This window comes from Musa acuminata, chromosome BXJ2-11 (genome assembly GCF_036884655.1).
Source record: "Musa acuminata AAA Group cultivar baxijiao chromosome BXJ2-11, Cavendish_Baxijiao_AAA, whole genome shotgun sequence".
NCBI classification, from domain to species: domain Eukaryota; kingdom Viridiplantae; phylum Streptophyta; class Magnoliopsida; order Zingiberales; family Musaceae; genus Musa; species Musa acuminata.
The window spans coordinates 9883478-9897579 of NC_088348.1; the positions used below are offsets into that span (position 1 = coordinate 9883478).

Consider the following 14102-nt stretch of genomic DNA (forward strand, 5'->3'; position numbering starts at 1 on the left):
ATATTTCAATGGTTATTACTATATGATTTAGGCAGCTCTTTATCAGACGGATTTTCGGCCTGTTCCATTAGAAGAGTTCGTTAAAGTTGGAAATACCATTTTTGACAAGAAAATGAATGTCGTCCGCATTATCTCAAAAACTGCTGATCTTGGGGGTAAAGATCCAGATCACATCATTGAATTGTGCAATGAGGTATGATTATATTGTGCACATTGTGGGCTTTCTGCTTGACATTTAAGAAAGTTGGTTGCCTAACATGCTCGAGTGCCTTATATCACCCTTTGTGCAGGTTGTTCAAGATGGTCATTCAGTTCTTTTATTCTGTTCCAGCCGTAAAGGATGCGAGTCAACTGCAAGGCATGTAGCCAGATTTTCAAAGAAATTTTCTGATGGTATTCACGAAGACTGTGAGTTTAATGATGCTTCTGCTGCAATTGAAGCTTTAAGGAGGTCTCCTGCTGGATTGGACCCTATTCTTGAACAAACTCTCCCATCTGGTGTTGCATATCATCATGCTGGCCTCACGGTATTTATTTTCTTTTTTTAATTACATAATAGTACTATACATGTGTAATCATGTTTGTGTTTATTTGCATACGTGGGCACACGTGTAATGTTGAATCCATCAAATCTATCTTTCTTCATCATTTAATTTTTTAATTTGGTTTAGTTCCTTTTTAGGGCTTATATTTTACTGTCATTCTTTTTCTAGAAGATCCTAAAAATTATGTTTTTCATAATCAAAATAAATTCAAACTGAATTATTTTTTTATTTAGAAATACAAATTTGAACGAGAATATCAAAAAATAAGAAGTCCCTTTGTTCTAACTAATTTGACATTAGACAAATTAAAAACAATATAGACTTGAATTGTTCAAACCCTTTAACTTGGATTGCATCAGTGATTTCAATAGACGCTCGGGCGCTTGCCAGGCGCTCGGGCGATGTGAGGCGAGGCCTGAGTGCCTCACTTCATTTCCAGGCGGCACTCTTCAAAGAGGCGTCGCCTGGGTGCTCGCTTGAGCCCAGGTGTCGGGCGCTTCGGGCGAGCGCCCGAGTTAAACCAGGTGACCGAACCAGCGGTTTAGGTCTGGTTCGATCTCCGGTGCTTTAATTGGTTCAATCAAACCAACTAAAGCACCAATATCAGCCTTCTTCTCGTGACTTCCCAGCCCTAACCTTGCTTGTCGCTACCGCTGCTTGTTGTTGTCGCTGCCACTGTCGCCACTCACCGCTTCCGCTCCCGCTGCTCGCTGCTACCACTACCGTTGTCGCTGCTCGCTGCTACCGTTATCGCTGCTCGTTGCTACCACTACCACTATCGTCGCTCGCCGCTCCCACTTCCACTGCCGTCGCTCCCGCTCCCGCTGTCGTTGCCACTATTGCCGCTCGTTGCTCCCGCTGTTGCTGCTCGCTACTACCATTTCCGCTGCCACTGTCGTCGCTCGCCACTCCCGCTGTTGGTTCTCGTTGCTACCACTGCCACTGTCGTCGCTCGTCGTTGCCGCTGCTCGCTGCCATTGTCGTCGCTCACTGCTCTGTCGCTTCTTGTTGCTATCGTTGCCGTTGCCACTATCGCCGCTCGCCTCTCCCGCTCCCGCTGCCGTTGTCGTTGCTCGCTGCTACCTCTTCTCACATCGACTCGATAGTATACTGTTAACAGTATATTAATAGTATACTGTTAATTGTGTACTAGTAACAATTTTTTTTATTTATTAGATTAATAATATATTATTTTGATTTTAATACTGCTAATTTTTATTTATTTAAAATTATTGTTATTGTTTTGAATTTTGAGATTTTTTGTTAATGTGATATTGTGATTTTGTAAGATTTTTTTAATTTAATATCATATTTTTATTTAAATAATTATATTTATTAATTGTATTATATATTTTTATATTTTAGTGTCTCGCTTCGCTCGGACGAGCGCCTAGCGCCTCGGGCGTTTTTGGACCTTGGCGCCTTTTGGTGCCTAATGCTTTTTAAATCACTGGATTGCATCATGTCCTTTTTGCTTCTTTCTCTATGCAAATTGAAGGATAATAAATGGTTGTTGTTGTAAAAGCCTTAATTTGGTGTGTCAAATACTTCAATCATCACTCGCAAGTTAGTTTAGGTGCTTAGCTTTATATCCTTATTGCAAACTGCTTGAATTTTTTTCTTTTTTTTTGGGTTAAAATTCGCTAAGTTTTAACCAAAATCGATAGAAATAAAGCTATCAAGAATGGTTTGGGCTGTTTTGGTTGGTTTGGTAATTTGAGCAGATCCTTTTGGACAAGTCATATGTACCATGTTTTTAAATTTTGCTTGGATTGTTGTGTATTAGGCATTATTTATCAGTTTAGGCATGGATGACATGTGGACCATGCAATTTCATTCTATAGTTCAAAATTATTTTTTTCTGATAGTGACAATTGTTTGTTTAACTCCCCTTTCTCACTCTCTCTCGATCTCAATTCTCTTTGCCTCGTCTTGTCCACTACTCATGTCTCCTGTTTCTTGCTACTATCGTCCACTATTTGACATCATTTGATGCTTGCATCACCCATTGTTCATTGTTGTCGCTCGCTGTCACATGATGCATTAGTTGGTCGTTGTTGTTGCCCATATTCTTAGGTCGTCTGCTGGCTCACCGTTTCCATACTTTTCCTCTGCCTCCTCTTACTCCATTTCTCTTTACATTCTCTTATATTTCCTTCCCCTTCACCTCTTCTCCTCCCCCTCCAACCTGTTTGAATTGGTATGCCAATGTGCTTTGTATTGATATACTGGTGGTGCATTATCGGATCCTTATCAGTTGGCCAGGAATCAATACATGTCTGGTGTCAAGATATCAATGTAGTTAAAAGCGTTAGGTGCTACCAAGGTGCCAAAAAAGCCCGAAGCTCTAAGCACTTGGTGCTCGTGAATATTAAAGTTTCTAAAAAATGTATTATCATTAAGGAATATGATCACTAAAATAAAAATAACATATCAAATTACATTCATTTAAAGTACGAAACTACATTGTCAAAATCTAATAACAAAATGACAAAACAAAACAAGATTAACATCAATGATCATCAAAATCCACTTCATCATTCTTAATCTTATCTCATCTTCCTCTTCAACTGATTTATATCCCTTAAGCTCTTATATATCTTCTTCGGAATAAGGTTCTTCTTCTTCGACAGGCAAGCGATAAATTTGAAGTTTTTGCATCCATCTTTGTTCTCAAGAGTTATCTTGTGTATATTTATATTTCTTCAACACCCTAATCTCTTTTTATAACTCCTGACGAAAAATTGTCATAAAAAATAAGATCTTCTTTGGCATTTTACAAGTTAGCACCCATTTCTCCCGCTAGCCATTTGTTTGAATCATCGATATCATCTAATGCAATGGGATCAATGGTATCTCATAAATTATAATGAGCCTTAAGTGCTTGATTATATTTTATGCGAATAAAATCATGTAGTCCTTGATGCTCCATCTTGATGCTCCATTAAGTTTTTTTCTTTGTGAATATGTGTTGACATACAAATTAAGTGTAATTAGTTGCTTCATTTATAAAAAATAATATATTTGTTAAAACTAAATTGTTTCTGTACAGTTATATTCTTAAAGACACTATAATTTCGTACATAACTTGAAGTGTTACAAGTCAACCTCGAAATATTAATACCAAATTGGTGTATGCTTGGTGTGATTTCCAAATAGACTCCATTATTTAGTTGTAAATTTACTTTAAACATTTACATGGTGTTTAATTATATGAAGTTACAAATACCTGGAGATTAAGTCGGAGATTCAATAGATCGAATTGCTATAGAGATTCTAAAATGGCCTTGATAATTCATTTATGATCTTATCATGAGCTTTATTGTTAAGAATTAATCTTGCAATGCCCTGATATAATTCGGATACAACTTCTGCATTAACTTTATAATGGAGTTGCTATAAAACAATTTTGGGTTTAAATAGTGTCCTTATATTATGATTGCAATGTTGTCCTTATAATTGTTTAATTCTCATGTAAAATTTATGAATTGTTTCCTCGACTCTACCATAAGCTTTTATATATGTATATATATATGTATATATATGTATATATATATATGTATATATATATGTATATATATGTATGTATATATAAGTATATATATATATATATATATGTATGTATATATATGTATATATATGTATGTATATGTATGTATATATATGTATATATTTTTCGATTTTGACATTGTCTTATTATCTGTGTTAATAAGATCATCGTAGTCTTGACTAGGTGCTTGGGTGAGGCGAGGCCCAAGGACCCGGTAAGTGGTTCGAGTGGGTGCCATGAATTGGGGTAGCGCAGGTGCGTGCTTGAGCCTAGGTGTCGTGAGGTTTTGGCACTCTCATGAGCCAAACCCAATCTGAGTTGTTGGTTCAATCAAACCAGATCAGCATCCATCCAAATCTAATTTGAGTCATGTTATGGTTTGTTAATTTTGTTTTGATCGAATTGGATCAACCCCATGCCCCTTTGAAAACCTAATTAATGAAGGGCGTTAGCGCCTTCCTCTCCATCGATAATTGATGATGGCATCTTCCTTCGATAATAGGCTTCCATACGATCTTTGACAGCTTCTTCTAGTGATAACTCTCTTCTACTTCCCCTCCCTCCTTTTCGTCCTATCTAGTTGCCCCTTACCCCTCCCTATTGAGCCTCCTTGAACCCTGACAACCCCCTGTCCCTCCTCTGCTACAATTGCTTCTCTTCCTCATCCTCCCTCCCTTCTCTTCTTCCTCGATAGCTCTTGTTGTCCATGCCTACACCTCCTCTGTAGTCATCCCTCCCACCCTCCCACATCGAGCTTCCCTTGACCCCTCTTCTCGATAGCCCCCATTATTGTCCTCTAATGTTGCCCCTCGAACCTGATAGCCTCATCCTTCGCCACCACCCCCTTCTCCTCCCGACAACCCCCCTCTCCTTCCTCCTTCACTGTCGTTGCTTGCTTATTCTCCTCCACGATAACCCCCTCTCATTTTTCTTTCGTTGCTGCCTCCTCTTTCCCTATAACGCCCTTTTTTTTCCTCTTCTCCACCACAATTGCAACCCTGCCTCCTCCCTCTTCCTCTTCCAAGTGATAACCACCACACCCTTCTCCTCCTCCGATGGCTTCCTGCTTCCTTCTCAACTTACATCAACCATAGCCTCCTCGATTATTTCCTTGCTCTCCTCCCAACCAACAGTAACCCTCTCTCCATACCCCAATAGTCCCCTCTCCCTCCTTACCTGATAGCTCCTTGTGCCCCTCCCATCTGACATCAGTCCCTCAGCATACCCCAATAACCCCCTTTCCATCCTCTTTTTCCTTCTCCTCCTTCGCTTATGTTAATTTTTTCTGTTAATATATGAATTGTTTAAATGATTGAAATTGCCACTACAGTTTTGGGATCTTGAATCCTTAATACCGGAGGCAATACCTCAAGTGATTCATCTATAAGTAACTCAAAAATGGATCTTGCATGAAATTATAATTATTCAAAGGATCATAATGCTTTAACATGCATTTTTTACAATAAAACAACTAAATGTGGCATATTTCATTCAAAACAACATTAAGTAGGGATTTATAGAAATGATTATGTATGTAAAAAGTGCTTTTGTAGAGGTGATAGAGGCATCTATGTAAATGAAAAAAAGACCCAAAAGATTGAATGACTTGAATGATTATCTGAAGAGGAAGAGAGAGATGTTAAGAATCTTGCAGATGACGTTCCATTGGAAGATGGTACGAAATATGTAAATGCTAGCGACAAGAGAGTATAAGGTGAAGTCTGATGTAGGATCATAGAGATGCAATCTTTAAGGACTGCTAGTAACAATAAAATAATAGATAGAAGAGCAAAGGAAGTCAATTTTGCCAAGAAGTCAAAAATTACATAAAAAAGGACCAACGAGCTTGTATATGTTTCAAGAACTAGTTAAAGTCATGCATAGCTATGGTTCTAAATTATCGTATATGATTGAAGTTATTGTAAGACAGTCCTAAAATCTTTAACTTATCATGAGTTGAGAGTTCCATCATTTGAAAAGGAGTTGAATTACACAAATAATATGCTGAAAGATCATAGAGATGCAATCTACAAGGTCTGTAATCATTCTAATATCCTCTAATATTAGATAAATAACCATTCTAATATCCTCTAATATTAGATAAATAACCATTTTAATATCCTGTAATATCATATAAATATAATGTGTCACACATGGAGTCCAATACAAATGCAGCCTTTTTGCTTGGAGTAACTTACCTAAAAATAGGAAATTATAATTGATAAGTGTCTAAAACATAAAATCAAGATAATTAAAATATTCAAAGAAAAAAATCGTACTAGCTAAAATATAGTTGCATCTATTATGTACCGGCTAAGATATAATTGCTTCCATTGTGTTATAACATGAACAATGTTCTGCTCTTATTTTTCTACAAACTTGTCATGTTATTAAAAAAATTTTTCTTTATATTTTATAAAAAATACATCAATCAAATTAACCAACATAGCTCCTAATTAACAATTGACCAACAAGTTGATTATACTTCATCTTTTATTGGTCCATGCATCTAACATAATAGAATAATTTACAATTATGTTTTGCCCATGCATCCTTATGATTATTTATCAAACTATTTGTGTAATTCAACTTTTTTAATATTGTAACTCTCAACTTATTATATGTTGAAGACTTTAATATAGGATCATGTCTTCCAATAGCTTTAATCATATGCTTAGAGCTATCTAACGGGTTGCAATGAAAAGAATACCTCCTTGTAGAAGAAGTGAGCAACATCCTCATAAAAGAAGTAACATATTGAATTGTTCATTTTCTTGCTTTTTTATCATATCTGCCTTAACCTTGCCCTTTTTTGGCTTTACATAATTTTATCTGATTCTTGAAACATATACAAGCCCATTTGTCCTTTCTTTTGTGTAATTTTTCACATATTTACAATAACAACTTCATTGCTCTCCTATCCGATACTCTCTCATCGTTGGCATTTACCTCTTCTATGCCATCTTTCTCTTGAACACTATCTCCAATATATTGAATTGTTCATTTTCTTGCTTTTTTATCATATCTGCCTTAACCTTGCCCTTTTTTGGCTTTACATAATTTTATCTGATTCTTGAAACATATACAAGCCCATTTGTCCTTTCTTTTGTGTAATTTTTCACATATTTACAATAACAACTTCATTGCTCTCCTATCCGATACTCTCTCATCGTTGGCATTTACCTCTTCTATGCCATCTTTCTCTTGAACACTATCTCCAATATTCTCGACATCTTCCTCTTCCTCTTTAGATAATCAACCATGTGATTCAATCTTTTGCATCTTTTTCTTGTTCATATATGCCTCTATCACCTTTGCACGTCACTTTTAAGATGTGTAAACATATTTGAAAGTCCCTACTTGATGTTGTTTTGAACAAATCATGGCACCTTTCGGTTTCTTATCATAAAACATACATGATACAAAATTAGGATCCTTTGGGTCCTTTAAATAATTAAACTTCCATACATGATCCTCTTTTTATTTTGTTATTGATATTCATTTGAGGTACCATGACTTAAGATCGAAAATTGTAGTGACAATCCAAAACACTAGGTAGTAGGAATGACAAATTCAATCTTTTAAAAAATTTATTAATTATATTAAAAGAAAATTTACATAGGAGGATGAGGAGGGGCTATTAGGGTTGGGAACAGGGATTGCTGTCAGATGGGAAGAGAGCATAGAGCTATTGGAGGAGGAGAGAGAGGGGATTATTAGAGGAGGAGAGAGGGGATTACCATGGTATGAGAAGGGGGTTGTTGTTGATTGGGAGGAGAGTAAAGAGCTATTAGAGGAGGAGGGTGTGGTAGCTATCAGTTGGGAGGGGAAGTGGGAGGAGGAAGGAGAGGGGGTTGTTGAGGTTGGGAAGCTTGACACTGGAGGATGGCAGGGGTGGGAGGTAGGGTTGAGGATAAGGCGAGGATAGTGAGGGGATCTACCGAGGTGGAGGAGGGGGGAGCAACAATGAGGGAATAGAGATGACAATGGGAAGGAAAGAAGAGAGTTGTTGTGAGAAGAAGAGCTTCCTATAAATCCTCTCAATGCATGGAAGCCTCTTTTTTGAAGAAGACATTGTCATCGTTTGTCGATGGAGAGGAATACCCATTGTTGATTAGGTTTTCCAAGGGGTAGGTTTTGTGCATGTGTGTGTGTGTGTTGGGGGGTTGTTTGGAAGACACATTGTTATGGTTTGATCTCAAGGGGCCACTCCAATTAGGTTCGGTTCAAGTTCGACTCGAACAACATTTACCTCTGAACCACTCGACTCATGAGCTCAGTCACGCACTTGGGCGGCACTTTCTAGGACCATTTACGAGGCTCCCGGGCCTCGCCTCGCCTCGCCTGGTGACTTCACTGAGACATATATACCCATGGTATACATTACATATTGGGCAGCATAATACAGGACTCTTTAGCAGGATTCTCATATATTGATTGCTCACTTAAGTACAAATAATTTAGGAACTTTGCTTCTTACAAGTTATGATCAAGTTAATGTGCTTGTTTCTATTTCTTCCTTTGGCTTGCATAAACTTTTAGTGGGAGTCTAGGTGTGCACATGTGGTTTCTCCTAATGATTGTGCATATGTGCACTTATATGTTTCTGGATATCGCTAAGTTGTGTTGATTATGTCATGGTTTTGCCCATATAAATTTGGATCATCCTTATGTTCTTCCTCTGTCCTAGACTACTTGTGGCACTAAAAGGCATAAACATAAAATTTTAGTAAAGCTCCCATTTTTCTTTGATGTCATTGTAATTCTTTGAAGCGTTCTTTACTTCAACAGTATGTGTGTGTGTCGTAGAGTTAACTGGCTGTGAACTCGCTTTTAACATTGTTTAGTAGTTTTATTGAACACATGAAGCTGTCATATATGTAGTGTGTTTATTCTGTATTTGTAGCCATATCACACCACAACATTTACAGGTTGAGGAAAGAGAGATTATTGAAACATGCTATCGTAAAGGACTTGTACGTGTTTTGACTGCTACCTCTACCTTGGCTGCTGGAGTCAATTTGCCTGCAAGACGGGTTATATTCAGACAACCAAGGGTTGGTCGTGATTTTATTGATGGGACACGCTATAGACAAATGGCTGGTCGGGCAGGTCGAACTGGGATAGACACAAAAGGGGAGAGTGTAAGTTGCTGTCTTCAATGGGTGTCTTTTTCATTGTTTGGTTGGGTATCTCTGAATGAGTAACATAAATTTTTAATTTTTTTTTCATTTTTTTTCTAAACCAGATTCTTATCTGCAAGGCCGATGAGGCCAAAAGAATTGCTGCTATACTGAATGATTGCTGCCCCCCATTGCACTCTTGTCTATCTGAAGATAAAAATGGGATGACTCATGCGATAATGGAAGTTGTTGCTGGTGGGATTGTGCAAACTGCACATGACATCAATCGCTATGTTAGATGCACACTTCTGAACTCAACAAAGCCATTCCAAGATGTTGTTAAATCTGCTCAAGATTCTCTTCGATGGTTGTGTCACAAGAAATTTCTCAAATGGAATGAAGATACCAAGTTGTACAGCACAACCCCGCTTGGACGTGCTGCTTTTGGAAGTTCTCTTACCCCTGAAGAGTCACTGGTAGGATTGTGCAAGTTTTAAAGTCATATATATCTGTCTATTATTGTTATAGGTTTAATTTAAACTTAATTTTCTTTGCTCGACTTTATTCCACATCTCTTCCTCTCTGCAGGTTGTATTGGATGATCTTTTGAGGGCAAGAGAGGGTTTTGTTCTTGCATCTGATTTGCACTTAGTGTACTTGGTTACTCCCATTAATGTTGAAGTTGAACCTGACTGGGAATTATACTATGAACGATTTATGGAAATGTGTGCTCTTGACCAGGTGTGATCATTAGCCCTTTGTTCTTTCTTCTTCGTCTTGTTCATTGAAAACCTGGTATGTGTTAGCTTATCAAAGTTTACATGTCTGTGGTTAGTTGCATCAATTATGATATTGATTCCTTCCCCGTGTTTATACATGTATTTGATACTTGTTCTCCTGTTATGAAAGCTTGTAGTTTCTGCTCTGTATTGCATAGAAAAGGATTATAGTACCTGTTTCTATTTTAGGCTGCAAACTGGTCGGACATGGCAGCATGATTTGCTTTGGATAAGTAATCTAATAATAAATAAAAGATGAGACACTTTTAGGGAAGCATTGTATCACCTGGTTAGAGTTATTACTGAAACGTTTATCATGAGTATGGAAGATTGAATCTTTTGGATATGGGTTTTTTCAGAGACTTTTCCAGTGATTCCATTTTATTGGTTTCTTAATCTTGAAGGTCTAGGTTGCCGCCATTTTTGAAGTTTATACAGTTTTCTGCTACTAATTTTGCAAAATTCTTGATGTGTTCAACACTCAAGCATAAAATCCACTTTGGTCTTTCTTTGCTTCAAAAGAAATTATGTCCATGGTTGGTACTAGAAACCTTGAAAAAACTAATGATCATATTCTACTCATTTCTTTCCTTTTGCTTGGTTTGTTGGAGAGTTTTGCTGCCATAGGCATTTCTCGCTCCTGTGAGGTGGGGATACTCAAGTTATGAAGAACAAGGTGATATGATATTCCAATATCATATTTTAGACAAGGATGTAACATTTGCCACTGTTAAGAAATTATATGTGGTCAATTACAAAATGCTGTCTACATCAGAAAAATTTTAAACAAAATGTCTTACGATCCTAAATATTAGTTTACAGTACTATGAGGTGTAGATATACCTTTTCTGCTATTGAGGTGCAAATATTTCTTGTGCTTTGCTCATTTTGTTATTAGCTGGATTAAGTCATCATTGAGACACTTCGAGAACTGACTATATGTGAATTTTTAGGGGTGGATGTGATTAAGGATTTTAATTTTGAATGATACCGCCCGTACTGGACGGTATGTACCGATCCGCCAGCAGACTGATACACGGACCGCTCGCTATCGGGCGGTACCGTTGATCTAGCCCTGTATCGGACATTACAGGGTTGTATTGGGTAGTAAGGTTAATATTTCAACCGTTACTGCTCGAAACAGGTCGGTAACGGTCAATTTCAATTGTCGCCACCCGCTACTGGACGGTATCAGCCTGGTTGCAACAAGGGAAGAAGAAGCGTCAAGGGAGAAGAGGGAGAAGAATCGAGAGAATCTCGACGCTTCCCGATCCGACGTCGCCCTCCCTCGACGATCCCAGTCCAAGAGGTAATGGAGAGGTGGTGGCTCGGCTTCTTCGTTGCCATGTTCTTTGCCGAAGGTTGGAGACGCTTGCAGTCGTCGCTGCGTTCTTCAGAGATGTTTGCGGCCTTCGACGTCTTCATCGAACACCGCAGATGAGGAGAAGACACGGTCTTCTCCTCATCCGACGCGACAAGGAGACGAAAAGGACGCAACGTCGTCGAGGCAGCATACGCCTCCTTTTTCTTTATATATATATATATGTGTATATATATATATATATATGTGTATATATATATATATGTATACCGAGCAGTACACTCTGATGTACCGCTCGGTACACTCATACCGTACCATATTGAGAAAAGTTCGAAACGTCGGTACGGTATGAAATTAAGAACCTTGGATGTGATGCCTTGGAATTTTCAATGTTGGAATTCTTAACATTTTTAATGTAGTTGCTGAAAGTTGGGATCCTTGTGCTGTTTCTCTATGGTATCACCTTGAACATTTTTTACAGTTTATTTTATGCTAGACAACTTTGCAATAGCTGTAATTTGTTGGCAGATATTCGAGCTATTAGTTTGTAACAACTGTACAGCTTTCTTTTGACATTCAGTTTTCCCTTCTGTCTTTGTCAATTACTGCTAGCCCATGCTGCTTTTATATCCCTCTGATTTTCTCCAAAATCTGATAAATGCAGTCAGTTGGCAATCGAGTGGGTGTAACAGAACCCTTCTTGATGCGCATGGCTCATGGTGCACCGATGCCTGTTCAAAATAGATTGAGAGGAAAAAAGAGTGGTTTGAATGAAAAGTTTCAAACTCGAAATTCGGAAGTTGACAATGGAATGTTATCCAATGAACAAACTCTACGTGTATCAAAACGTTTTTATGTTGCATTGATGTTATCAAGGCTTGTACAGGTGAGTTGATTTTCATCATATTCCGGGAATTTTTTTGTTTAACTTAAGAGCTATAGTTTTGTTATAATTAATCATTTTTGTTATAACTGTGATAAAAAAGAGCAGAGACCTTTCCGATGATGAGATCATCTTCACGCATGAAGATGGTTGTCAAGGAATAAATGTTGAAACGAAGGACAACCTTGGATGTGAATGTTAAATTTTCCACTGCTTATATGATGCTTGATAAGATCATTTGTTCTTGTGCCATAATTTGTTAGTTCTGTTGTTGCATACCATCCTGTTGCCATCACTACATGTTGAAGGATATTTTCTGAAATTTTTGGCTAATAATTAATCATATAAGAAATGTTGATAGGCTAACTTTTTATCCATAATTATTGCCAGTCTGTCGCATTTGTATTGAGAAATTTCGAACAAGTGGCTGTTTCACAGTACATATGACTCATCAAAGTTGCATTTGATGGTTCATCTTTGGCTTGGTGGCTGGTTGCTTGCATTGTTGTTGGAATCACATGAAGTGGATATTCATGTGTGTATGTATGTGATTTTGATGCCTCAAACTAATCTTTATCTTTAATATGCAGCTGCTTACTTTATAATTTTTGGTTCATTATGTTCGGGCTGTTTTCATTAACTTTGTCATAGTTGACTACATTGTTTCTTTCCTTGTAGAAGATTTCCAGGCTTTTCTGTATAAAATGAGTTGTCTACAACTCTGCATGATTATATTTTCAGATTGCTTCTGTGAATTACTTATAAATCTGCCTTTATGCAGGAGGTCCCTGTTTCTGATGTTTGTGAAGCCTTCAGAGTTGCTAGAGGCATGCTTCAAGCTTTACAGGAAAGTGCTGGCAGATTTGCCTTGATGGTGTCTGTATTCTGTGAGAGGCTTGGCTGGCATGATTTACAAGGGCTTGTTGCTAAGTTCCAGAATCGTGTTTCATTTGGAGTGAGGGCAGAGATTGTTGAACTTACTACAATACCACATGTTAAAGTACTACGACTCAAACTTCTACTCTGAATAGTGTTGTTCTTTGTACTTTATGTTATGTGAAAAACCATTTTCATATTTCTTGTTATTTCCCATCCTTGGAAAGGGTTCAAGAGCACGGGCACTTTATAAGGCTGGTCTGCGGACTCCTCTAGCCATTGCTGAAGCATCAGTTACTGAGATTGTTAAAGCTATGTTTGATAGTTCTGCATGGACTCACCAAGGTGATTTCTTGTTTTATGTGATCTTCCTCCAAATTCTTATCATTTCATGGCAGTTGACCTCTAATATTATGAGTACCCACATTTATTCTTGGTCTGAGTAAAGAAAACTAACTTTAATATTTTGAGTACCCACACTTATTCTTGGCCTTTTGTAAAGAAAACTAAGCTAAATATAATTGAGTTTAACAGTCGTTGTCTCTAACTTGTGCTTGCCTAGCTTTGTTTGAAGTCAATGAGAAAGTTTGCTATGTTGCTTTTCCTTTTCTTCGCCAATTTACTTATAAATTCTTCCATTATTTGGGCGACCAAATAGTTTGCTCTAAATTCAAATAAAATTTACACACAAATAACTGATTGCTGGTGTTGGCACCATATAAATTATATTTTCTCTCCTGCTAAAGACGTTGTCCTTGTATTACCGTAGAATTTTTATAACAAGATCATCTGATAGTTGTCGTCTAAGTATAGACTGTTTTTCGCCCTTAAAAAAAAAATTGTAATGGTTATAATTTTTTGCATCTTTTTCTAAAAACAGAACATGGAAAAATATTCAAAAGAATTTGTTTTCATCTATAATTGCTGTTATGGCATATGATGTTGCAGAAAGGGTCTGTACACCAAGTGTGGAGGTAATTGTTGAGAAGTTCAAAACATGGACTAGAGGTTATTTAAAACTCGTA

At 37.4% G+C, this 14102-nt stretch overlaps 1 protein-coding gene across 8 annotated transcripts in view; it reads left to right on the forward strand.

Moving 5' to 3' along the window:
- The window catches only part of LOC135627990 (helicase and polymerase-containing protein TEBICHI-like), a 38408-nt gene that overhangs the window by 14197 nt on the left and 10109 nt on the right, over nt 1–14102 (forward strand). For all 8 annotated transcript variants that reach the window (XM_065134494.1, XM_065134492.1, XM_065134493.1 and 5 more), the window contains 8 exons: nt 32–193; nt 291–527; nt 9027–9239; nt 9344–9694; nt 9807–9959; nt 11983–12204; nt 12983–13201; nt 13305–13422. In XM_065134494.1, coding sequence (XP_064990566.1) covers nt 32–193; nt 291–527; nt 9027–9239; nt 9344–9694; nt 9807–9959; nt 11983–12204; nt 12983–13201; nt 13305–13422 — 1675 coding nt within the window. The remainder of the gene's footprint in view (nt 1–31; nt 194–290; nt 528–9026; nt 9240–9343; nt 9695–9806; nt 9960–11982; nt 12205–12982; nt 13202–13304; nt 13423–14102) is intronic.